Source organism: Chaetura pelagica, unplaced genomic scaffold (genome assembly GCF_000747805.2).
Source record: "Chaetura pelagica isolate M959 unplaced genomic scaffold, ChaPel_1.0 scaffold265, whole genome shotgun sequence".
NCBI lineage: Eukaryota > Metazoa > Chordata > Aves > Apodiformes > Apodidae > Chaetura > Chaetura pelagica.
This window is the reverse complement of record NW_009953449.1, coordinates 1,062,740-1,090,164: the sequence shown is the minus strand read 5'-3', so window position 1 is coordinate 1,090,164 and position 27,425 is coordinate 1,062,740. Positions and strand designations below refer to the sequence as shown.

General features: G+C 38.0%; 1 protein-coding gene across 1 annotated transcript in view; it reads right to left on the bottom strand.

Moving 5' to 3' along the window:
• POLA1 (polymerase (DNA directed), alpha 1, catalytic subunit) overlaps positions 1–27,425 on the bottom strand; it is a 202,571-nt gene that overhangs the window by 115,608 nt on the left and 59,538 nt on the right. The window contains exons 26-31 of the mRNA XM_009998493.1: positions 14,573–14,605; positions 12,955–13,047; positions 9,269–9,474; positions 7,902–8,034; positions 6,348–6,479; positions 4,162–4,336 (exon numbers count right to left, since the gene is read on the bottom strand). Coding sequence (XP_009996795.1) covers positions 4,162–4,336; positions 6,348–6,479; positions 7,902–8,034; positions 9,269–9,474; positions 12,955–13,047; positions 14,573–14,605 — 772 coding nt within the window. The remainder of the gene's footprint in view (positions 1–4,161; positions 4,337–6,347; positions 6,480–7,901; positions 8,035–9,268; positions 9,475–12,954; positions 13,048–14,572; positions 14,606–27,425) is intronic.

Genomic DNA, 27,425 nt, shown 5'->3' with positions numbered 1-27,425 from the left:
CTAGACACGGGGGAGCGCCCTGGAATCGGCGGCCGGTGCTGCCACCTGGAGGCCGCGCCCGCGCACGACAGGCAGGGCCCCGCTCTGCGCCCAGCCCAGGGCGGCCCGGGCTCCCAAACGCTCCCTGGCTTGGGGTTATTTCTCGTAGGGAGAGTCTCCTGCGCTACAAAGCCAGTCTGCCTTCTGCACGGGGTTCTGGAAACGGCTTATTGCCCTGCCTGAACGTGCAACACGCCAGCAAGTCCCAGCATCTCGCCCAGCTCATCTCCACCGACAGCCACACGGACACACTCTGGAGTTTGTTACTGCATTGTCACGGAGTTTTGCCATTACTTGAACCTTCATATCTATCATTCTCCTCTCACTTGGCTGCCTAACGTAAGAAAACTACTAAAAAAAAAAAAGACAGCACCTGGTATAACTCCTGCATGCCACAAGGAGAGCACAACCGACCTGGCTCCTGTCAAGAGTCAGTGTGGGCAAAACACTGCAAAACACTGTATTGAAGGTACTTACTGAATTACTCTCTAGGAAGAAATATTAAAAAATAATAATCACTTAATGTCTTTAAGGTGGTGGTGGGTTTCCTTACTAGGACCAGCTAAACACGCAGACACTGTGTGGAAGGAGGAACCAGCAGTGGGAAGTACTCTAAAGGACAAATCAGGAACTGGTAATTACTCCCTAACATTAGACAGCCTCCCTAAGAAATGCCCAAATGCTAAACAGAGCACCAACATGCACATCCACCTGTAATGCAGCAGCAGCAATCTCTCAGAAGACCATGGCACAGTCTAGAACAGCAGCCAGTGACTTCCATAAATTAGAGAAACTGACCTTATGCTACAAATATTCAATAGTTAAATGACTCTTGCTTCCATAATGCTTAGTACTTTTGAAAACACAGAAATCAGTCATTATTTTCTTTGAGACAAGGAGCTGTATTTATATATCAACAAAAACCTTTACATATGGTTAAGATAATTGTTCTTCCAATACAGTTTCTTTTATTTAAAAGCTATGGGTGGGTATCTTCAGGATGATGAAAGTAAGGTCTCTAAAGCATTTAAGATCAGATATACTGAATGATATTACTGATCATATTGCACACTTTGCTTAGTTTCAGTAGCTCTGACAGTCCTCATCTTGTCACTGCTTTTTCCTCAAGAACTTCAAGAAAAAAAGAGTGAATGCAGGAGTATGCCCATGAGGTTGTAATTTTTAGGAACAATCCATTTCCATCTCTCAAAGGCTAGGTAGACCTCCTACAACGTCCAAAAAAAAAAAGGCAATTTTAAGTTTTTTCCACAGTGAGTAAGCGTGGTATTTAAGCAGTTCTCTGCAATGTTGAGGTGTGGTTATTTGGTTTTCTTCTTCAGCATCTAAAATAGCTCAAAATAACTTGTTTTGAGCACTGGCAGAACAAATAACTTTGCATCATTTTAATATGAGCCAAGTTTGCATAAGCAGAACTCAATTTTATTTTACTCAGACTAACCTTATAAAGAGACTGTATTAAAAATGAAGCAGATTTTTTTTTCCTACAACCACTTTCCCTATAGAAAGACATACCCTATGCAACACAGTAAGATCAGGCAGAAGATGACATACAATGAGAATGTAACCAAGTTTTGGTCCACAGATATGACACTTAGATATCCTCCAAAACACCAGCTTTCCTCTTCAGAACAGAAAAATATGCTATTTTGCAACAAGATGAGAAAAAATGATAGGTATTTGGATGTGTAACATGATGAAAATACTAAGCAAGGAAGTCCAACCTACCAACAGAGAACAGTAAAGAGTTTTCATGTTTGCTTGTTTAGAAAGCTGGGCTCAGTGTCTCCTACACTTAAACTATTTTCAATTTCTTTGAAACAAAACCACTCGACTATCCCTCCAGTACTGTTACAAAAAAGCTGTGAGGTAACTTCAGCTTGCAACAACTTACATAGAACTGTAACTGCTGTATGTAAAGACATAAGTAGAGCAGAAGTTTGGAAAAGACCGAACTTTACCTGCAAGCTCAATTTAAGCATTCCTATAGAAATAAAGCTTGAGAGAAAATCATTAAAGCACAGCAAGTTCAAACCAAACACATTTGAGACCTAAGATTTTTAAAGATACATACAGGTTTTCAGACTAACAATTGTGAACTATTAATATAACTCTCAGCTGCATGCTGCTATTACAGACAATAAAAGAAATTTTCATCTTGAATGTACTATAGCACAAAAAGCAGCATAAGCATTTGCAAACAGTAGATGCTATTGAGTGGCACACAGCTCTTAAAATCTGGGCACTTAATTGAGATGCCTGAAGGAAGCAAGTATTTTCTGAAAATCCAACCTGTTGTGAATAAGGAACAACTCTGAATTTGAGCCTAACTCTACAAGACTAACAGTCTTTGTCAAATGAAATAAATTAGCTTCAGAAATCGTTCCTGTTTTTTATCTAAATGAACTAAGTTTACTGCCTATTTTAAACTGCTTCAATCTAACCAAGAGTGCTTGACCTTTTCAGTCAGGCATACCACATAGTCCACTCTGACATCAAGGGAAAGTTGTATACCAAGGCCCTGCCACACAAGGAGAATGACTTGTATGGTCAGCTTGCATGTGTGAAGTAAGACTGACACCTCCTTAAAGCACTAGAGCTGTTTAGAACACACTGCAGCCTCAAATGCTTCCAAGAAATAACCTTGCAGCCACACAGGGTATGTGGGTACCTTGCTCATGCTCCCAGGAACAGCAAAACTCCTGTCCTGTCCATCTATTTATTTATTTAAACAAACAAGATGGAAAAATCTGCACATTATACAGACTGTATTGGGAGATGAAGATCTTTCACGGCTATCACCCTTCTTGAGAAGCAACAAGACAGGAACTTATTTCACACATTTTAATGGCAAATAGTGAGCTCACCATGAGCAGAACCCACTGTTAGAAAGCAAGCTACAGAGAGTCAGCATGCCAGAGGTGAACAGTCCTGACAGGCGACATGCTGCTGGTTGGTTTTAAGTAACCAAATCCTGCATCTTGTTCATTATGTAAACGTAAAATGCTGAGAGCAAACTCTTGAGTGTTCCAAAATTCTCAAGAAAACAATTTCTGCAGGTCTAAACTTCCCATATGCCTAAGCATAGCATCAAGCAGAAGAGTATAAAACTGACACAGTGCAGCTCTCTAAAAAAAGTCGTCTTGTGGGAGAGGGCAGTCTTGTCAAGAACTCAGCAGCCAGCAAAACTAACAGCTTTTTCTGCACACTCGAGTAACAGCTTTAAAAATAATGAACTAGATGTGGGATACAGATCACAAAATTTCTTTTTATGAAAAAGATCTACCATGTTAGCTGGTGAATCACTTGTAGGGGCAAAACAACACTGAAAGGATCACACATGTATTTTTGTGGAAAACCTGACAGAACTGATGAAAATTTTTCAATACCTATACTTCTTTCTAGGTAAGAGGGCACAAGCAATCACTGTTGAGCAGAAAAATCTCCAATTCCATTGACATCCTCTCAAGAGGAAAAACAACTCTAACAAGAGAAACTCCCTATTGATCATTTGAATAAAAACTGGTGATTCTGTGGGTCACTGGTGTTAAGTCACATCTTTATAGTACGCTTTTTTTGGCCACTTGCCTGTTACATACGAAGAAACAAAGACTTACTAAGGTTTTATGTTTCTATTATCTACTAGGTCAGTTCTAGCAAACAAAAGCCTTCACTTACAACCTACAAAAAATTTGTATCCTTTCATTATAACTATGACTGGTTTCTCCCTGGGAAGATGCTCAAGATGCTGGGCTTTCTCCCTGGAAAAATGCTAGTTATGGATAAGTGCTCCAGAATTTCTTCAGTAACTTAAAAAGATCTTAAATACATGCAACAGTATTGTCATTTATGAACAGCAAATCTTTGCAACTCTGAAAAAGGGATTATAAGATTAAATTCATGTTAATGAGCACCTTCTGAAAATTGATATTCTTCCAAGTCATAGAAACACACAATCCAAGCTGGTTTCTTTACTCTGTGTAACACATGCTATTGTTCATTGTAAAAAGATTGATTTTGGGAAGAATTTCTGTTAAATGTTCATTAAAACTTCCCACTTTATATCTTGTACTTCTTTAAATAAATTGACTTTAGAATACTTACCTAACCACGTTGCAATAAGAACAGAATCAATTCCCTCTATGGGCTCACATATTCTAGCAACTACTGGATGTATCTGCTGTGACAGGTAGTACTGAGTATCAACAGTAAGATTGTCTTGCTTTTGTAACTGTTCTGGAGCATAAGCTCGCTGGCTGGCACTGAGATCTGATCCATCCTAAAACAGGAGACACATATGAAACAAAGTGCAAATAAAGTAAAATCCACATTGAGCCTACACAAAGGATTAGGCTTCAAATATTATGCATTATTTTAACCCAAAATTGCTACACAGTCCCTCTCTTTTGCTTGATTTGTTATGCATCCAATACAAATCCAGCAGTAGCAAAAAAAAAAAATATTGTATTGCTGAAGCTGGCATCAACCAGCAAGTTCAAGAATGTAAATCCAGCTTGTATTATTGCAGCCTACACGTGCAAATCAGTAAGAGTAGACAGAGTAAACAGTCCCATCTGTCAATTCTGAAATGCACAATGAAAACACATTGTAATCATCAGCCCAGTTAAAAATACGCAGAGGGCATGCATTTTGGATTCACTTTGTACTAAACTAGCATTATCATTTTGCACGACAAGCAAATTCTAAGTCCTGGATATCAAAACTGTATCTGTTTGGCTAGGAAACTGACATTCTTCAATTCTATAAAGATACAAATAGATGGAATGATCAGAGAACAGCCCATGTTCACTGACATACAAACAAATGACAGAGGCAATAGTATAGATTTGAAAAAGCAAATTCTGAAATAAAGTTGGAAATACTGAAAGAAACACATGGTAACAACTCAAGCCAAGAGAGAAATGCCACTCAGAGGTTAGAATACACATTATAGTCTTATCCACTCGAAAAAGGAAGATAAAATAATTCCTCCTTTAATACTGTTTTCAATTTAATTATTGCCTTCCCAAATTGAATTAAGTATCAAGGTTAAGATGATGCTGCTTTTCTGAAAAACAAAACTCATTCAGTCTGTAGAACCTTATTCTGAGACCACAACTACAGCGGGAAATTTTATTTTTAATCTCTGTCAAAAACCTTAGAGCAGAATTTAAAGTAGTATTTTAGCAAGTATCCAGTAATATAATGGGGATAGGGTGGAGGCAGGAGTACCACAGCTTTTTTTTTTTTTTTTTACTAAATGCTTTCTTTTTTTTGCCTTTTTTACACCAAATAAAACTAATGCATTACTATATGACATTTTCATTTTTCAGTTAAGACAAGCTACTGGCTTCAATAGGGTCAGCAACCACAGACTGAAAACCCATCACTAATGAAGACAGACTGCAAACCACTGGTCCCCTCCTACTTCTTTCAGACAACTTAGTATTCAGAACAAAATTAATTTAGGACCATTCAGCTCATCCAGCTGCTTTGCAAAAATAATTACAATGCAATTCCTTCAGCTCCCTTCTTTCAACAAGTACATTCTTCTCTTGCATTGTGCCACTGCTCAGCCGTACCCATGGCCCAGCTCTCACAAATCCTGGCAGCTTCGTCACACCAGGCTAAGAACCCTCAATTAAATAAAAACCAGTAGCTTTCAGCTTCTAAGTATGAAGGAGCTGGAACAGGGGTACTCTGTAGAAGTCACATTTCCCAGTCCATGATTTTGGCTTACGACATCCCGTGGTCCATCTAATCCAATCTGAACTGTATTTTTTAATAGCAAATCCAAAGTGAAGTATGTATTTATACATGCATTTATAGGATAAACACCTGGAAACAGGCAGTTTCTCAAATTCCCCAGTCTTTCCAACAGGTATAGCCAGATCCAATTGAAAAGACATAAATTGAGGCAGGAAATAACACCACCACCAATTTGCTTTCCAAGAATGGCAGGTTCTTCACCACTAGAATTTTCTTCTTAAAATGAAGACTGGATGTTTTCCTTAAAAATAAGTTATAGTTCCACAGAAAAATTAATTCAGAAAAATTTGATCAGCCACTATATGGGAACAGGTAGATGAGCTTAGCTGATCACAACTGTTCTTTCTGGCTCTGTAAAACTAAATTTAGTAAAGAAATCTGACTGTTTTAACCTATAACATAGGTTAATAATCTCACTACAAAGAAATGGCAAAGTATTTTTTTCCAGTAGTTGAGTTGGTTTTCTTTGCAATCTCTCAAAACAGTATCTAGTATTCAGATAGAAATAAAGACATTTTTACCTGACAAATGATGTATGACACTGTGTCTCCTGCCTTCACCTTTCGGCCTCCTTGAGAGTTTATCCACATGGCAACATGCACATGTGGCAAGCTTTTTTTGTCAGGATAATCCTGTGGATCTTTTGTCAATGCCTATGAGATCAAAGGAGAAAACAGAAACTATGAGAAAAGTTCCGTGATTGACAACTCAGAACTTTAAAGATATTATTCTATAGTAACTATCTTCATCCATCCACTATTCACAAGTACATTTCCAACACAAAAAAGATAAAAACCCTGTAATAAAGGTATTTTCTAGATATTAAGGTCTAGGTACCAGTCCTTTATCATTACACAAAATACAAATATACAGCCAAGGATTACCCTCTTACACCCCTGCACCACTTCAGGTCATAAGTACTTTATATTCAGATTTACTTTAACTGTATTTTACAAGCTTTGTAGCAGAAGGATACAACTTAATTTAAATATTTTCATGTGTCTCATGTCAGTGATTTCACAATGAGTTCTTTCTTCACATAAGATAAAACCCTGTTTAAATATTTACCATCATCCCAATTCTTAGAAGCAACTTCTACATCAGACTTAACAGTGAAATACATTATTTCATTTTTTTTTCCAAAGTAGTAAAACAGAGGAACATTCAGAATTTAAAGTGAAAATTATTCCATATGTATCTTTTACTGGGATACTAAGTGCTCTTAGAATATTTGCAACCAGAACAGTCTTTTTTCAAGTCAACCATAAAAATCACTGATTTCTCTGACACTCATCTGACAATCTGAACCCATTTCTTAACTGATTGATTAGCACAGTCTTACAGAGCAGACAGCCAGCAAAAGAAACTTAGGATGGAGCAAATTTGGGAAATCTCTTCTATTAGAAGTATGAGAGGAGCATGTAATACCCAATTAATTAGTGAAACAACCCCTAATGGGAGGGAAGTAGGGAGGTTTTTGAAGTTAAAAATACAGGTTTTGTTGAGGAGTCATAACAATAAATCAAAACCACACTGCTGTTTGCTTAAACCCCTGTAAATAATGTGTATTTTACTTCTTGCTGCAAGAAAGTCTTTAAAGAGATCTCAAAATTACTATTAGCTTTTTTTTCTAAGGAGCTCTGAAGGAAAATAAACTAACAATAATATGTTTTTCTATCAGTTTATAGGAAATAGAATACTTGATTCTTTTCCACTGCATTCTTAGTTTATGTATTTTAAATCTGACATATAAAATACCAATTTAAGAGAAAAGTACTCCTGAAAGTTTGCGCTATCATGTCATTCTTAAAGGGCAGAATGAGTGCGGAAGACAGCAGGATGGGACAAGACACAGAGTCATTATTCTGATGAAGCAAGACAGGCCTCTAGCCCCACAAGGTACTTTACTTTCCTTGTGATGTAGGATCTTTGCAGTATGTTCCATGCTATTCAGTGTCCAGTAAAACTCCTGATATTTAACAGCATCATAAGGATTAAAAAAATTTTAATTAGCAGTCAATATACCCAGGGACAGAGAAGTTGTTTTGAGACAGAAAAGAAAAGGTATCCTTTACCTTGTTTATTTCAAACTGAGTTACTGGGATCTGGCCTTTGATCACATTTTCTCCAATTTCTATAAGCCGCCTTTGAATATTCTCCACTATTACATCTCGGGGCTGATCAGAAAGAATCTGACTGATTACATAGCTGTATAAACAGTTCAGAAATTAAGAAAAGCTTAAGACATGTAAAGACATTACAATAAAAACAATCTGCTCTTGCCTGGGTTACTTCTAGAAATTAAAGAGCCTGAGGATGAAGTCTTGTGTAAAATTTATGGAAATTTGCCAGGATATTTCATGTTGTGTTTTATTTACTTATTTTACTAAAAGCAAATTATTGTAAATAGTTCTAATGTTAAACAGTGATTTGGAACTGCTGAGTGCAACTGGTTTCTATTTTCTGCTCTTAATTTCATTTTGCCATTTATTACTCCTTAGCAGGTATCTTAAGATGGGGGAGAAGAGAACATATCAAATAAGAAAAGTCTTGCCTATTTCTGTAAAATGTGGTTGGAAGATCTGCCAGCTGCAGAAGAGTTAGTCACTAAAGAACACTCTCAAACATTTGTATAGCTTTAATTACTAATACATTCCTAACTTGGAAAATTTGCTTCTATTATGATGCATCTTTTCTTAGAAAATGCAACTCTTAAGAACAGTAAGTGTGTGGTATATTTTTACAGATGTAAAAAAGTATTCATTTCTGGATACATTTGGACCACAATTTAAGTTTTCAAGAGGCAGTACAAGATATATATTGAGTCAGCCCCCAGATGACTACCTCTCCACTCTACTTAATTTTTCTTTCTATAGTGCTAAATGTATTATCTCTATTGGATTACAGTACAAAAATGCCCCATGGAATGACAATTAACAAATCATCAATCAAATATCCACCATAATGAAGTATCAGAAGTCTCACTTGAAAAGCAGAAGAGAAACAGCCTTTGGGGGAAAGGGATCAATCATCTCCTCAGCTTTCCTCTCCTTGACCAGCTTTATTAGAGGATGCTGAAAGGAGTGACCACCAGCTTCTTTAAGCCTCTTTTTGAAACAATCATCCAAATGCTGATAACACCTACCACTTCCACAAGATTTCAGATGTAGTTTATTTAGCTGCACATACAAAATTGTAACAACTCAAATGCACAGCTTCCACAGAAGATACAAAACCAGACAGTGACACTAGAGACATTTGGACTTGCCCGAGTATAATTTGTTACCAATGTCAGAAAGTAATGTCGCCAACAAAAAAAAAACAGTTGAAGATGCCTTGTTGCTGATGTTAGTCATCAATCTGCACTGTTCAGCAAATGATATTAAACGTTTACGAAGCATGTTTAAAACAGCAAAGAGGACGATGGCACAAAGAAACTCACTTTCCAGTCTCTTTTGCGAGATCACACCAGTCTCTTCGGACGATATCCAGTCCTTTTAGTTCTTGTTTAGTAACGTATTTCCCATCTCCTGTTGGTTCCACAGTCAGGGCAGCATATTTCTTCTTCTTCAATAGTAGCAAGGACTTAAAGACTCCATCAATATCAATTTCCAACAATTTATAGAGCTTATTGACTTCACTTTTGATCTGTGAATTTAACAACATTAGAACAAATTCAACACCTTAATGACTATGAACAAATTAAATTTCCATCCAGAAATGTATAGTTTTTAAGTTTTAAAACAAGTAATATTACACACTTTGTGTCTGCAGACACATTTTCAAGACTCATCAAATTTAACTCACAGCAAAATTAAGTACACAGTGGTAACTATGAGCTACTACTAAAATTAAGGTTCACCCATTGGGTTCTTCAGGATTTACAGTTTGGTATATCTAACTCCCTAATGAAACTCGCCAGAGAAGCATGGGACTGAATGAGACCTTGCAGATAACTGAATCCAGCCCATTTTTCTAGGGCAGCTACTTCATCTAGCCTCTCATATAAATGAAGCGAACAAGGGACTTCAGAGTAGGGATCCACTTTCTAGGAAAAGAGATAGTCACTTAGAACTTAGTCACTTAGAAAGTCACTTAGTCACTACCCCAAACCAGGGAGGGAGGATTATGACTGCAGACCAGAGCACTGTATGTTCAGGAAAAACAGTCACAAATGGGCAAGCTTTTATTTATATGCTTTCCCACAATATGCCTACATTTTCTGTAGCCTGGTTTCTTTGACAGGAAAAGGTGCAGTTTTTCTACACAGACTGCCTTATACACATACAAAAGCTTGATAATACACTTGACAGGCTTTCTTCATATAGTACAAGTATCAAGATGCTCCACATCTGTCTTCCTGGAACAGAGGCAAAAGAAGAGCAACATCTCAAAACAGCACGTATCTTCAACAACAAACTACAGTTCCAGTACACATTCACCCACTTACTGGCTTGGCTAGAAGCTCCCCACTTTTATTTTTCTTTTTACATACATTTTTACTTTACGTGGTTCAACAGAAAATCCTGTTCCGTTTCCACGTTCTACTCTTCTTTTTCTTTCCTCCACAACTTGACTTCCCTCTTGATTTTCAGTATCTCCCTATCCACTTTTACTCCTCCATTATTTCAAGTTCTCACATTGGAGACCAGCAACTACAAACTATCCTTTTCTCATGCCTCACTTATGTTTTATATAAATTAAAAGTTGTTCTGACGTCCAACACATACCCCTAGTAAGAAAGAAACAGTACTTTAAAGCATAAAATCTCATTGGTTTTCTATCCAGCTTTGGCCCCAGATTTCGTTAAAACTTTATTTACAAATTTCCCTTGTATATGTATACGTGTCTTCAATTTTCCTCACTTAGATCTCCAGTCTTCCTATTGCAGGAACCATCAATACTTACTAATCTGGGTCTATCCTTAAGAGTTTTATATCCCATGTATTTTTATAAATTATGAAGGACATCATAAGACAAAACAATTTTGCCAAGAGATTCACAAAGCAGTCAAACAATTCCTGTGAACATTTTTCTGCTAATTTTTAAAGTATTTTCATTTTCTTTTAACATCATGCTAATCAAGTGCTTAAAAAACAGCAACAGTGCAGTATTGAATGTACCGGCAAGTCTGACTCAGATGTACTGAAAATGAGAAACATATGAAATTCTGCTGAGTGATGACTAAAAGGGGTATAGATATAAATAATGGGGAGTAAAGGACAGGAATGAACATATCCAGAAGCCTGTGAGACAAGGTATTGGATGTGAAAATTCAGAAGATGAGAGAATATTCTCCAATGAAAAAACAAAATTAACCCCTCAAAGGAATGCTTCATCACTGAAGACAACCTATGAATTCATATTTTACATCAGAATAGGTTACATACACTAACTGCTCTCACAGTAACAATTTCCATTAAACCTGTGTGCCTTCCAAATAGTCTACATTAAAGCAAAAGTGTAATTAATGGAATACCAATACCCTTTATCTCTGAACATGAAATTTTGGGAAAGAAAATATGATACAATAGAACAGTGACATTTCTTAGAGCAATCCTTCTCAACAGATAAAATTCTGTATCCCAAAAATTGCTTAAACGAATTGTGCAAAATGAGGAAAACCTAAATGATCTAAGCCTTTGCAAAGAAGTCACTATTAGTTTCTTCAGGAATAACCAACCAACCAAGAAAGACGTGAAAGAAGAAACAGAAGAACCTTTTCTTTTTTCTCACAGAAAGAATACTGAGAGCCCCAAGTTGCACAACTCTGATGCTAGGTTTGAGTGTGTGCTTATTTACAGACACAAGTTTACTCACTTTTAAAATCAAGTACACAATATGAAAATATTAATGAAAACGTGTAGTTTTAGTTTGGTTTTGTTTTTTTTTTAAAAAAACAACTGCTACAGAATAAGAAGTACGTGGAATAAAGCCTGAGATCTTACTCCTAAAAAGAATAATTAAGCAGGCGACAAGTTCAAAAACCTACCTATTCTCTCAGTAAAACTAAATCAATGTCAGAAGTATTAACCTATGATAATTATGCTGTCAGACTTTATAAAAATTATTATTATTTAGCTGTTCTCCCATAACATTTAGCTAGCAAATGGGAGTACAGGGACATAAACCAAACCAAATGAAGCCATGCCTACACAAACAGCTAGAGTAAGGTTAAACTTTTTTATACACTACTGGATATACACTTGAAATCATATATAGTCTTGTACATGGCAAAGAAAAAAAAAATAAAAAATTATTTCCTCCATGCCATCAGCCCTATTTGGTTATCACATAAAAATACTGCTTCTTTTTCCATGTTCCTGAGAAGCACCTACTTCTCAAAGTACCAACTTAGCATGAAGGCAGGAATATTCTGAAAATCCACCAGAATCACTCTTGTCTTAAAATTACATTACTTTTGTTTAATTCTATACTGAAAAAACCTTCCATGTTTTCTGTGGTTTTTTTTTAGAGCAGCCATAGTTCTCATTTTCATCACAATTTCTTTCATCTTTCAAAAACAACTTCTCTGACATCTTTTCATTAAAAATGATCTGCAGCATTTCTCACTTCTGTAATTTCAGAGAGACACAAAACTTGCACAGTCAATTGCCAGTTGTTAATCAAACACATCTCTTCCATACCTAGTATTCACTGGAAATTAATGTTTCATTTTACCACTGGAAATCTGATAGCACACAGAGTGTAACACATACTAAACAAAACTAAACTGACAGACATCTCTCATGCCAAAACAAAAATAAACAAGAAAATCAAAATTGTGTCCACATGGTAAGTGGAACTAATATGGAGGAATTAAACTTACATTTTGGCTTACCAAGTATTCAGATAGTCTCCTGGTAACTTACCATTGGTAAAGAAACTCATTATACAACAAAATGTTTCATTTTTATTTAATCACTTGTAAGAATGCACAGAGTAGCTACATTGGATGATAGGGCACTCTGAGCTTTTACTACTTTATAGCTACCACATATGGCCACCTTCTTCATCATGACCTGTTCTCTGCTTTTGCCATGGAGTTCCCTCTTAATACTATCTGCTCCACTCAGTGTTACTAGACAGACATGTAGGAAAGCTTTAAAAAGAAAAAAGGTACTTTACCTTGTTGCCCAGCTTGAAGACTTCCTCCAAATTGGTGCTATTCGTATTTATCATAATGGAATCCGTGTCTCCATAAATCACTTCAAGATTCATCTAAAGGAAACAAACTGCTTTGAAAAACAAAATAACTACTCCATCTTTTTCAAGTCTCACCTCATTTTCAAGATTCAAAAAGGTTATAGTCCATGTATTATCCCTTAAATACTAAAATGTAAAGCAAGCTTTACTAAGAAGTTTATACATTTCATTAAGACATATTTGTACTTAAAGAGAGTAATGAAATTCATAGCACTGATAAAATTCTGTTCAGTTGTGCACAAAATATAATATAATACAATTTTTCTAAATTAATGCTAGAAAAAGAAGTCATTGGACAAGTCTAATCTTGAAAAACCACACAAACTCTAATCAGAAATAACTTTGGACTACTAGGACACAAGATCAAAGACTGCTGGACAAATTCAGGCTATTCAGGTAAGCATTTAGCCAATGTGCATGAAAGATAGTACTTCAGTCAGGTACCCTATCCCATTTGTTGCCATCACAATGCTATTGCAAAAAAAGCCATCCCAGATTTTTAAAAAAACCCACCATCATAGACACTATTGCAAACACATCTAGTGAAAGTATTGGCTTGTGGATGCAGTAACTGAGAATACCATAGTACTATCCAGATTAGGCTGCTATTCTTACACTTCAGATTATGCTTCCTATTTCCATCTTCTCACTCCCATCTTTTTTCTTGTATCTGTGCTAGTCTTGCCCTAGCCAGCAGATCTTTCAGGGAACAGGGCACTCCTTTTGCATACGGTTCTAGCTACTTATGACACACAAGTTTTGTGTCCCCAGGTTGAACTACTGAACAGTTACGCCAGGAGATGAACACATAACACCTATTTGAATCCTCTCTAACTGACACTCTGTCCTTCATATCATCTATCATTCTGATCCCTGAAACAATTGAAGGAATTGTTACATAGTATTGGAAAAGACTGGGTTTAAACACCAGCCAGGCTGCCACAATACTCTGGGATAATGGACCAAATTCTAGACAAGTTGGAGCATATAAAAAAGCCTGAGGTGCCTATGAAAGGCATAGCAAGAAAAAACGTGAAAAGAAAAAATGTCGGCACCAGTACACATCACCAAAATAACTGGTAGGTGCATCCAGCTACGTAATATTAACTTGAAAAAATGAAAATTTGATGTCTTCAATGGTGGAAAATCAATGCAGCTGTAAAAACTGCAGCATGGCTATGTCCATGTTAAACTCCACATAGTAAAAAACCACCCTGTGACAGAGTTTGAAGGATGCCAAAAAATAAACTGTAATAAAACAGTAGAACACATGGTGTTACACATCTGTGAGTAAACTCTAATTAGCACTGTTGCTAATTTGCTTGAAACAGTGACACATAGGCGTCAAGCAGGGGCCAGATCATATCTGTGGTAGGAAAAGAAAAAAAGACTGTAATCCATTAGGAGGGATTAAATTTGTAAACCAGGCGTCCTAAGAAGCGATTTCAGGTCTATTTGGGCTACAGTTCTCTTAGAATAAAAAAATTTCACCAGGTGTGCTCTTTAAGGATTGTTGTTTAATGAAAACGCTCAGCGTTACCTTTTGCACCATCTCCTTGGTATGCATCAAAATCTGAAATTAAAAAAAAATAAAAACCAAAGATTAGTGTATGATATAATTACAAGCTAACACATGCAAACATATCCATTAGGTTGCTGACTCCAAATGCTCTCAACTTTCAAAACAAAGCAAACCACCTCTCTCCTGGCAACACACAGTCATCTCAATACTCCTTCCTATTACATTAGTAAATTCTCATCTGACCTTATATTAATGCTATTATTAACTCCCCTAAAACAAATCTCAAAATTGCATGTGCACACACACATTCTACCTTAGGAAAAAAGAGCATTGTACCAAATACTGAAATAAAGACTAATCAGGAAGTGCTAGGATCAAGCATCTTTCAGTAATTTAGGTCAGTTGTCTCCTTCATATCTATAACTCAATATCATTGAGTTTTTTCCCAAAACCATCCTGTCTTCAGTACAGCCTGGACGGTGCTTACTTAACAATAACCGAGACAAAAGGCTGAGTACCCTTGTAATCATCTCAAAATGGGTCTTCAAAAAGCAAATTCCTTAGGGAAACCAGAACTGGGACAAGGAGCTCGGACAGAGATAGGAAAAATGGGCAAATCCAAGTGCAACCAGGTTTACTCCTTAGCCAAGACTGCATTCCCCGACTGCTCTGAAGAGTAACTCTCTGAACCTTATAAATACCTATAGAGACCTCACATGAGTAGGCTGCCACTTCCAACTGTAATACTGGTCAGCATAGTGGAGAGGGGTAGAAGAGCACATCTGTAGCACAGAAAAGACAAGAGTAAAACTAGCTGCTGCAGCAGAAAAGGCTTGATGAAGTTTATACAACTGCATGTGAACCAACATCTGGTCCATTCTGTCAGTCACGTGCCCATGTTTCCACTGTACTCCCCACTTCCTTCCTTATCAGATTCCTGGTGCTCTGGCACATAGCTCCAGATTCTACCTGGCTGGTCCCAGTTCCCTAGTGTCAGTCCTTTCCATTTCAGCATTAATCTCAGTTCTTTTCAGCTAGTCATGCTACTCGTATACCTTTATAGTTGATTACTCTGAAAACTTGTTACACTAATGGCAGATCAGTGTCAATTAGGTGAATCTGAACAATTTGGTTCTTTACCTTTAAGAATAGTCGAGAAATGCCCTAATTTTACAGGTTATATTAAATTCAGTAACCTAGTCTAAGGTGTTTTTTTTTTTTTCATAAATTTAATTACAATACGCCTTGGCCATATTTGTCAAAATTGTAGAATTATTACTTGTAGTCAAGAAGTCTGCGACAAGGAACTGAGAGGTACAAATCAGCAGGGATGAGGAAGGAAAAAGGACAAACAGGGAAGTGCTGACCATGCTCAGTAGGAACAAGACCATCTTCAGGGAGATCTCAGGACTTTCAGAGGGCCAAAATGAATCCAAGAGTCCTGACTATTGCAATATTTACTATTGTTACCACAGCAAACAACTCTGAAGCAAAGGTGAAATGTCCACCTCCACGTAACAGAACAAAACCAGGAGAACTATTCATTCAACATTAATGGCAAGTTTATTTAATATTTCTGAACCTTTATATAACTACAGCAATGAATAGTTAAGTATGATCCTCCACTATGTTTTTGTAGTTTGTTTTGAATTATGCAGCTGTTCTGGTTTGGTGGGGTTTTTGTCCCTTGGCAATTAACATATGAAAGAACTGAGCAGAGAAGCACTTCAGGGACAAGAGTTGTGCTACGGAAGGAGTGCAGTGCTGGTGGTTGGTGAGGAAGAAGGGGAAGAAGGTGCTCAAGCAGAAGTTTCCCTGCAACCCATGGCAAGATGGCAGCTGTGCCCCTCCAGTCATGGCGGAATGTGGTGGGACATTCCCTGAAGGCACCAGGAGGGATGAACTGGTCCACTGGACTTGGATTCTGTGGCCAGTGGATTTGCTGCCAGTGGACTCTCATTACGCAGCTTTGGAAGACCCCAGCACCAGGGGAGGTGGCTGTTCCCAAAGCAGCCCATGACTCTGTGGGAAGCCCAGGCTGGAGCAGCCCTGGACCTCGTGGGAAGGACTCATGAAGGAGAGGTTCCTGGAGGACTCTATCCCACGGGAAGGACACCGTGGGGAAGCAGAGGAGGACTGTAAGGACTGCTGCTCCTTCCTGAGGAGGAAGGAGCAGCAGGAACCACCAGCCTGGGAACTGACTCTAAACCCCATCCCCTGTCCCCCTATGCCGCTGGGGGGAAGGAGGGAGAGAAGCTGGGAACAAAGGGATTTGGGCCCGGGAAGAAGGGAGGGGTGGGGTAACATGTGCAAGCCCTGCTCTGTGTCTTGTTTGTGTCCTGTGTGTATTTGATTAGTGTGAAATTATTGTTTTTCCCAAGTTGAGTCTGTTTTGCCCGGGACCCTAATTGGTGAAGATCCCTCCTTGTCCTTTGTCTCGACCCAGGAGCTTTGTCCTTCTCATCCCAGATTGTGTGTGTTTGGGGAGTTGAGTGAGCAGCCATGGGATTGTTTCCTTTTTTTTATGTTAGGCCCAACCCATGGCAGCAGCAAAGAATTATGCACCAAAAACTATATTCCTCTTCCATTCTTAGTTTCATAATGCTTGATTTTGCAGACAATATTCTGTTTCAACAGTTTCTGTTCTGACACACTTTCTAGCCACTTTCATCTTCAAAGAGAAAGCCTTTCACCTAAAGATGGACTCACTCTCCCAAAGTACAAATACATAAATTTAGCAAATATAATATGACACACCAGAAGGCTGTGATGCTATTCAATGAGACCTAGACAGGCTAGAGAGCTGGGCGAAGATGAGCCTCATAAAGTTCAACAAGGACAAGTGTAGAGTTCAGCATCTGGTGAGGAATAACACCATGCACCAGTACAGATTAGAGGTCATCCTGCTGGAAAGCAGCTCCATGGAGAAAGACTTTGTAGTCCTGGGACAGCAGTGTGCCCTTATGGCCAAGAGGGCCAATAATATCCTGGGATGCATTAAGAAAAGTGTGTCCAGCAGGTTGAGGGAGGTTCTCCTCCCCCTCTATTCTGTCCTCGTGACACCACACCTGGAATACTGTATCCAGTTTTGGGCTCCCCTATTCAAGAGAGACAGAGATCTACTGGAGAGAGTTCAACTAAGAGCTACAAGGATCATTAAGGGACTTGAACATCTCTCCTATGAAGAAAGGCTGAGAAATGGGGCGATTTTGAGAGGAGAAGGCCGAGAGGGGATCTTATTAATGTCTATAAGTATCTGAGGGGTGAGTGTCAAGAGGAAGGGGCCAGTCTCTTTATGGTGGTACCTAGTAATAGGACAAAAAACAATAGGTATAACCTAGAACATAGGAAGTTCCACCTCAACATGAGGAGAAACTTATTTGCTGTGAGGGTGACAGAGCACTGGAACTGGCACCCAGAGAGGTTGTGGAGTCGCCTTCTTCAGAGACTTTCAAGACCTGTCTGGACGCCCTTCTGAGTGATCTGCCCTAGTTTTGGTCCTGTTCTGGCAGGGGGTTTAGACTAAATGATCTCTAGAGGTCCTTTCCATCCTGTAGACGAGGTATTAGAAATTATTTCTTTACTGAAAGAGTGGTTGGACACTGGAACAGGCTGTCCAGGGAGGTGGTGGAATTGCCATCCCTGAAAGTGTTTAAAAGAAATATAGATGTGGTACTTAGGGACATGATTTAAGCACTGAACAGGTAGATTAGGTTATGGTTGGTGGATTTAGGTTATGGTTTGACTTGATGATCTTCAAGGTCTTTTCCAACCAGGATGATTCTGTAACATTATATGATTCTACGAATACACCGTTCTCTTCGAGGCACTTAAGGAAAGCCTAGGTTAGAAACCATGATATAACTTTGACACAGCTGATTCACTATGAATGTTCTCATCAGGGTTATTCCCTAAGCACATACAGGTATCTATGGAATTACACAGTTTTTGGGACAAGCTGAAAACATCCAGTTAGTTTAAAGACCACCAACTGATGCTGCAAACTAGGTATCCAGAAGAAGCAATGTCTGAACTCTGCTGAAGTCAAACTGCAAAAAGCTCAGCTGGCCTAAATTGTCTATGTAGACAAAGAACAGGAAAACGGTGAGGCTTAACTGCAGATTAACTCTGGGCTGCATGTGCTCAGGCACACCCAAATCCATTTTAATCAGAAGCTTAAAAAATTATTCCACTCCTATTCATCTCCTAGGGAGTGAATCATAGATGGCACCACCCCATCACCTTTCAGTGGAATTCTGAAATTATCCTAAAGACATATAACATTGCTATATGACATGAGATTTCATATACCATAATCAGAATTCCAGCTTGTTCACCCTTTCTGCCCTTATTATTTAACTCCTACAGATAAAGGGTATACCTTTCCCTTAGTTCTCAAAAAGCAAACAGGACTCCCTTAAAATTTTCAAATTTAGCAGAGAAATGAAGAATTTGTATGTAAAAGAAAAGGCAGCCTACCATTATTTCCCTTGGCAATCTCTGGCATTTTCTACTCCACTCTCTGAAATAATGCTTTCTCTTAATAGTAATGAAAAGAAGGTAATTTCTTTTAAAAAATAGGATTACCCCCTACTAAAAAAAGACCACACACAAAGACCATTTCACAATTGTCTCTGAGAACAGCAGTGGATGTAGGTAATTACAAGAGGGTCACAGACAAGTTAGCTTCATCAAATGACTGGCATATGCTAGTGCTACCCATTCTGACAGGAGATCACTTCTAAGTGCCAACAGCTACAAAACAGACGGTTACAAAGCCTTGTTAAATTCATTAATAAGGCAGTCGGTAGTTACCTGATTTCACAGCAACACCTGCATATTTATCTTCTCATTACCAATGGGATGATGGAATTTTTTTCAAGCACATTTCAAAAATCTGCCAACTTCAAGTGTAGAAAAAAATAAACTTTGTAGTTAATTTTTCCCTTAACAAAGTACAGCTGTTGAGAATAATTGTTCAAGATCTTACCCTGTAATGTCAACTGCAGCAGAACAAAGAGTATTTAATTAGCAAATCTATCCAGTAATTCAACACCTATTATATAAAATGCCTTCGTGATTTTATTCAGGATAATTTGCTAAGAGGGTTATTACTGACATTCAGATGAAATTTAAAATTCCTACGCAAGTCGAGTCATAATAGCAGTAATGATCCCCCCAATCAGGAGATACTGTGTCACACAAGGTTCTTTTGCAATGCAGCAGCCGATTTCCTGACTTCTTAATTTCTGGGCTCAGCTCAGTGAGAGCCCTTCGTGCCAATATTTCAGTCAGCAATACACCCTTAATGGGACTCTTATTAAAATACCTAGAATAAAAATGACTCTTTTTTGGTTAAAAGGAGTGACAGCACTGCTATCATATCAATCACTAGCAGTTTCTGAGAAATGCACAGCAAAGGAAGGGAGGTTTATAGTGAGGCTGGGTAGACAGTAGAAAGAAGGAAGAGAATAGGAAAATTGTTACTTGGTAGTTTCCTGTTGCAAATAATACTGCACTGCTCATGAGAGCTAGACTGTCTTGCAGGCAACCCAAGTAGGAAGAATTAATTGCCTGGCAACCCATCTGTACAGCCATGCCCCCTCCCCCCAGCAAACATATACTTCTAAAAACCTGCGAACTTCTCAGAACACCAAACATCTGTGAAATTCTATTTTAACTTTTTTTCTTGTAAAAGCAAGACTAGCAACACACATTTTCTCACCCATGAACTGTGAGTCAATAGAAGTGGAAAGACTGTAATTGCAGACAAGCAATCACCAAGGTGGAAAATTCTCTGTCCTAATTTTACTCCAACTCACCAATCACTTAATTAAATGAGGATGTGACTTAAGAAAGGGAATTATTAAAAAATGCATATAAGAACAGTCTTACCATTATCCATATCCATTAAATCAAGTATTTTTAAATATACCTTATTGAAAAACCACTGAAGAGTACCTTCCATCAACATGATGCAAGCTAAGATACCCGAGTTAAAAAACAATGGGACAGGGCACAACAATAACACACTGATGGGAAGATCTCTCCTGAAGACACATAGATTTTCTTTAGATTCCTGGGGCCACAGATGTGAAGAAACAGTAAGGCAGACTTAACACGAACCAGAATGATTACATAAATACTGCAGACTTAACACGAACCAGAATGATTACATAAATACTGCCTCGAAGATGCATATTAAAAAAAAAAAATAATTAAAAATTCACTTTTAACAAAGAGAAAAACACTCTCAGGGCCTTGGCAAAAAGACTACCTCTAGTTCTGTAGTGTAGACTTGATATATTTTTCCACCTCGTCTCTTTACCTATGCAATTATATACTAAGAAAATAATTCTGTCATCAGCTATGGTAATTCATATTAGCCAGTCCTTCTCATGACACAGAGGAGCAAACAGGCAGGAAGAACTGTATTCCAGTATATAGCACCACTCACTCACCTACACAGAATGCATTTCTGAACTTCTGTATTTTTGTAACCTATTCATTAGCCTTGCTAGTATTTTGGATAAGTAGCCTCTAGCACTGATAAACCCCAGCGACAACATGCTGCAAAAAAGATTTTATGAAGGAGGATTTACAGAAAAGGTTTCTATCACTGGACAAAAAGGCTCACATCACACGCAAAAGTGAAAGAAAGATGGAAGCCTTGTCTGTCACAAGGAATGAAGCACTGCAGTATTGCCTTTCCATTAGACTATGATCTTGATTTAGAGAAGTTTGAGTGACCCAGTTTTAAGTAGTTAATGTTTGTTTCAAAGATCTTTTAACAATTATTGGCTTTACTTAGATAATGTATTCAAAGTTACACTTGCCAAAAAAGTACACTTTTGGGAAATGTTAACATCATAAACACATCCCATGAGGTAAAAACCTTCCCTTCTAGCATTTTTGGGGTTTTTTTTTTCAGAAACACTGAAATTAACTGTCCAAACTCCACCCAACAAAGTTTACAGACATTAATACAATTTTGGTAGATGCTGTGTATAAAACTAGGCTAGGATGGTGCACCAAAAACAAAGATAGAATGGTTCCAAGGGCTGAAGCACTGTACACAAAGATCCAGTGATACATGTTTACATGGCAACAAATGGAAGGATCATCTTCCTCGCAAACAATGGAAGTGCACAAAATAGGCAAAAATAGAAACATGCTGAACACAACAAAAATCATGTGTGCTTTGTCACATTTTGACAAGAAATGCAGATGACAGTAAAACACGGAAGATGACAATGCGAATCAAATTACAACTTGAAGACAATGTTCCCTTGGTGCCAGAACCATTAATGTCTTCAAAAGTCTACCATATTTCAAGTATTTGTGGCATGTTTCACTGAGGAGAACTGAAAATCAGAATTATTGTACAATTATTGGTTATTCTGCACAATAAAGCAGATTTTGCCTATTTTGGGAAGGACTATTTTGATATTAGAATGCAAGAAAAAACAATGAAACATATTCCTACAGCTTTGGACAAAAGTTAAAAAAACAAACACACAAACCATTCTGTACTGGAAATTAATTTAAAATCCTGGAAATAAAGAAGCTGAGTGCTCAACAATGAAGTTGAACACTGAAGTGCATAGAAGGTGATCAACTCAGTGTTCCCAGAAGCAGTAAGAACATCATGTATGGGTGGATAACTAGGTATGACAGACGTCTGTAAGGCACAGGTATCTCCTAAGCCTCCATCATCAATAATGCTCTTTCCAGAGAAACCAAACACCAGAACCAGTGGCTGCTCCTAGAGGAGGCCCAGGGCTCAGAGCTCACCCACAGAATTACTTTATTTCTGACCAACTTAAAACTGAAAACCTAAAATTAAGAAAGGAGCAGAGAAAATTTTTCCCTGTTTCACTCCATGAAAAAACAAGATTCACAACACCTAAAACCCCTCAAAGAACACAGTACTCAAACCAATTTCAGGTAATCTACTCATATGAACATTTTTTAAATTTAAATCAATTAAATTAATCTATGTTTGACAAACATTTTGTACTTAGCTATAAAGACACAGGGAGCATTGCTTAATAAGAAACTTTTTGTGCCTTTCAAGTACACAGCAACTACAACAAAAGTTAACCTTATCATGAAGCACAAGTAAAAAAAAACAAGTTAAAAAAGCAGGAATATGACAAGCATCATATACTATTGCCTAATCAAACCAAAACATGTGCTAAGTTAAACACATACAGAAAAGAAAACAGCATTTGTTTCACTGAAATGAATATTTAGCTTTATTTTGCTTTTCTTCCCAATTTGAACTGGTTTAACACATTCAGAAACAGAGAATCCATCTTTCACTAGAAAAAGTAAAATTACAGGAACAGTAAATAATTACAATTAACTAGTTATAATCCAACTGTGTTCTGTGAGACAAGTTAGAATCCAGCCAAGGTTTAAACCAGAGCACAGGGATTTTTCTCTGAGTAACAGCCAAAGCTGTTCCTGAATAGGCAAAAATAACGGTACCATCCTCCTCTCCAAACGATAGTTTTAGAAACTATTCCTCAAATATGTCAGTGTCTCTCAATCTTGACATGATAGGAATATAAGTACTCCCAGTTGAGTTACTCTCATAGCAATATAGCGAGAAGTCCTAGAGAAATCAGGGAGTAGGCCTCAGAATCAATAGTGAAGACAGTTTTTCAAAAAGATCAAGTATTTCTGTCAATCATAAAAAGAAATAAAGCTAATACTCTAATGACTGAAATATTTTTTCAAAGCAGTGGATGAACTCAGTGCAATATCCAAGATGATGGCAAATTCCATAAGAACTAAATCTCCTCTCCCCTGCCCCCTTTTTTTAAAAAAAAAACAACAACCAGAAAACAGGACTTGAAACTCTGTAAGACCCTCCTCCCTTATCTTCCAACTGTTCAAGAAAATTTCATTACAAAAAAAAGTGTGTTGTAAAAAAGGCCCTTTAAGGCAACACGGGAGTATGAAGTTGGCAGGAAGTGAACCTGGATTAATTTCTAAGGTTCTCCTGGTCAGCATCTTTTAAGTAATAACCACAATATATGACTGGACACAAACAAGTGCTAAATAGAAAAACAGATGCAGAAAATGCTGCCTGATGAGTATTCTTAAAAGAAAACGGACTTCTTCTGAAAAACTCTTCTTTCATTATGAAAAGGTAGTTGCCTATCAAAGCAACATCTTTTCAAATTCAGGAAAAAAATTGCCTCTTATTACCCTCCAAGGAAAGTTTTAACTAAATTCTTAAATGTCATGCAAGATTTCCATAAAGCACATAACTTTATTTCATTAAATTAGATATATTTAGACAACATGACATTTATTTATTTATGAAGTTAAACAATGCCCATTCATCCTTCATGGTTGTACAGCTGGTGCCAGTGGCAGGGCTTTGGTTTTTATCTTAACGGACCTCCTTTTGAGGATCAAGAGCTGCTTAGACAGGGCAGGAACCACCTGACTGTGTGGGGCAAAATGATCTGTGTCAACATGCTGCCCAACCAGGTAAGCTTTAGACCAGGACTGAGAAAGGTGGGAGTGCAAGTCCATGAGGAAGTTGCAAATCACCATGGGAGTAAAAGTTTGGGGGGGCATATTGTGAACAGGAAGGACCTTGTAATAGTACAGGGCTGAAAGGGGCCCTATTCAAGTGTTTCCATGTAAATAAGGCAGTGCCTAAAGGACAGTGTTACAGAGAAAGCTCTGGCCCTTTTTTCAGAGTATCAGCAAGACTGGGTGCCTCTCTCAAGAGCCTGCACACTAATGCCACATGGCATGGGGAACAAAGAAAAGGAAACAGAAGTCTGTATGCAGTTACAATGCTATGACTTCACTGGGATCATGAAAACATCGTGGAGAACACAATATTCAGAGTAGGTTCCCAAAGACTGGAAGAAAGCAATCCCTGATATCCTCAAGCCCTGGGAACAGGTGATGGAGCAAGTAATTGTGAAAAAAAACTCCTTTCCAGATACACAAAGCACAAGAAGGTGCCTGGGAGTGTTTTGTGTGCATCAACAAAGGGGAAATCCTGTTTCACCAAGCTGGTAGCTTTCTATGAAAAAATTACTGGCTTGGTGAACAAGGTGGGAGCAGTGGCTGTTTTTTATCCTTACCTTAGTAAGGCTTTCAACTCTGTCTCCCATAGCAACCTCAAAGCCAAACTGATGAAGTATGGGCTATGTAAGTGGGCATGGAGATTGACTGAAAGTCAGCTGCACTGCTGGGCTGACCAGGTTGTGACCAACAGCACACAGTCTCTAGTGATGCATTCCAGGGGTTGATACTGGGTTCAATCCTGATCAGTGTCTGTACAAATTACTTGGATGATGGTGCAGTGTACCCTCAGCAAGACTGTAGACAGCACAAAACAGGGAGGAGTGGCTGATACACCAGATGAATCTGCAGCCATTCAAACAAACCTCAACAGGCTGGAGATGTCTCATGACCTATAGGAATCTCAAAGTTCAACAAAAGGACTGGCTAAATAGCAGGTTTGCAGAAAAAGACCTGGTCATCCTCGTAGACACTAAGATGACCATAAGCTAAAAATGTACCCTTGTGGCAAAGGCAGCCATGGACACTGTAAGCTGAATGAGACAAAGCCTGGCAAGCAGATCTGATTGCCCCTTTATGCAGCCCTGGTGAGACACATGTGGAGTGCCAGGTTCAGCTGATCTCACCAGTATGAGAAAGATGTGCAGATACTGGAGCAAGTCCAGCACAGGATCACAAATGTAATTCTGGGCCTGGAGCATCTGTCATGTGAGGAGAGGCTGACAGAGCTGGGACTGTTCTGTCAGGAGACGAAGAGATGGCTCAGGGGAGAGTCTACATTTAACTGATGGGTGGGAGTAAAGATGACAGTGGCAGACTCTTCTCACTGATGCCCAAGGAGAGGACAAGAAGCAATGGGCATACATTGAATAAAAAAAAATAATCTCTTGAAATACGAAGTTTCACATTGTTTAAATACAAGCAAAAGCTTCTTACTCTAAGGACCACAAGCTGCCCAGAGAGGCTGTGTAGTCTCCATGCTTGGAGATACTCAAGTCCCAACTGTACATGGTACTGACCGACCCGCTGTAGTTAAACTACATAAACTCAAAAGGTGCCTTCCAACCTTAGCTATTCTATGAGTTTATGATACTCCAAGATCTTTCCTTAAATACTCTTTACAGTTAAGAGTAAATAGCTTAGATTTTGTTCTACAGGTACCATTTTAAGTAACACATACAAAACCACGCTCATCCCTCAACTAAAGGAACTTGTTATATGTAAATTTGAGTCTCGCATAGAGCTATGTCTGGCAGAAGAAAATTTCCTGATGGACAGACATCCTGAGTGACTCAGTGCCACCTTAAAGTTAGGTCATCTCCCTACACTGTAAAATACGATCATTCCGAAAGCCTCCAAAATAATCTGCTCCAGATCAGATATGTGGTAGCTCTCTCTTATTGAGGAAGGAAAAGTTCCTGTACATTCAGCTTCCTATCTATACTGGAATGTTCAGGCTTCCACCAAGCTACTAAAATGCAAAAGATCAGAGATTAGGTGTATACAAATATCTAAAGGGTTCACAACTACACTTTGAAAACAAAGCATGTGGCAAAATCAGGTCCTTTCAGAATCGCCCAACAGGAAAAAAAAAAAAAAAAAAAGGCTAATCTCTGCCATACACTTAGATCTCAGTGTGGAAATTGTGGTGTTTTTTTTCCTAAGAAAGCTCACTTAAGTTTTTTAGGTATTTTTAAACTAACTACAAAAGAAAACTACTAGTTAACAATCCTGAATTGCTTGTTAAATAGGGCTTGCAACAGTAAGTCAGGAATAGGAACTATAGGATGGGTTGGGAAAACTTCACCTTACAGACACCTACACCAGACAGACACCTACAGGGACATACAGGGGAAAAAAAAAGCCCATGTCAGTGGAAACTATTGCCTATCCACAGACAGCCACAATAACATACATATTACAGACACTTAAAGGAGCTAATGATGGAACCATACGTGATGTTATGGAGCTCTCACTGAAACAGAAACATGCTCCATGACACTGTTTTGTGAGACTACAATTGAGAAAGCTGAGCTTCCTGCAAAATTAAATTCCTGAAAGGGACAACGTTATTATCAGCCTTTTAAGATTTCAGCAGTTAACAGTCCATTACCTGAAATTGCAGTCTAGGGCATTTTTAATACCATTTCTTGCCTGTCTCATAACAGAGGACACTTGAACCGTTTTTAAAAAACAGCATAAAGTTAGAGGCATTTCAAAGCATTCGATTTAATTTATCAGGACTATAAAGTCATGCAAAGAAATGACAGTTTCAGAAGTTAGTTTTATGCATTAGTCTCTTTTTAAGCACTCCATGTATAGCCCGCCCGTTTCAGTATTTCGAGCTTCAAAATTAATAGCAGTATGGCTTCATTAGTGAAGAAGCCAAGTTGTTGTCATTGTATATCACAGGATATGGATTTATTTGTTAACTGTAAAGAATATAGAAATACGAAGACTAGGAAAACAAAAAATGTATTTAACCTTTCAACGTTACCCTCTAGGAATCCAAGACAAATACTGACTTTTAGCTACCTACCGGATTAAAGTCATGGAGCTTTGCCTCTCATTCAATCCACATAATTCACCTAAAATGATACTGCTCAACAGGAATACATTTCTATTCTAATGATGGAAAATGCTTAATTACAAATGCAGCAACTAAAGCATGCTACCTCCATAAATCCATTACTGTAAGAGAGGCATGCTGATTATTTTTTAAATCCTTAATTTGCCATTTAGACCTAGCGTTACCTCATTTGTAAAGAATTCAAAACACATTTGCACGAAACTAGATTTCTAAAACATTAAC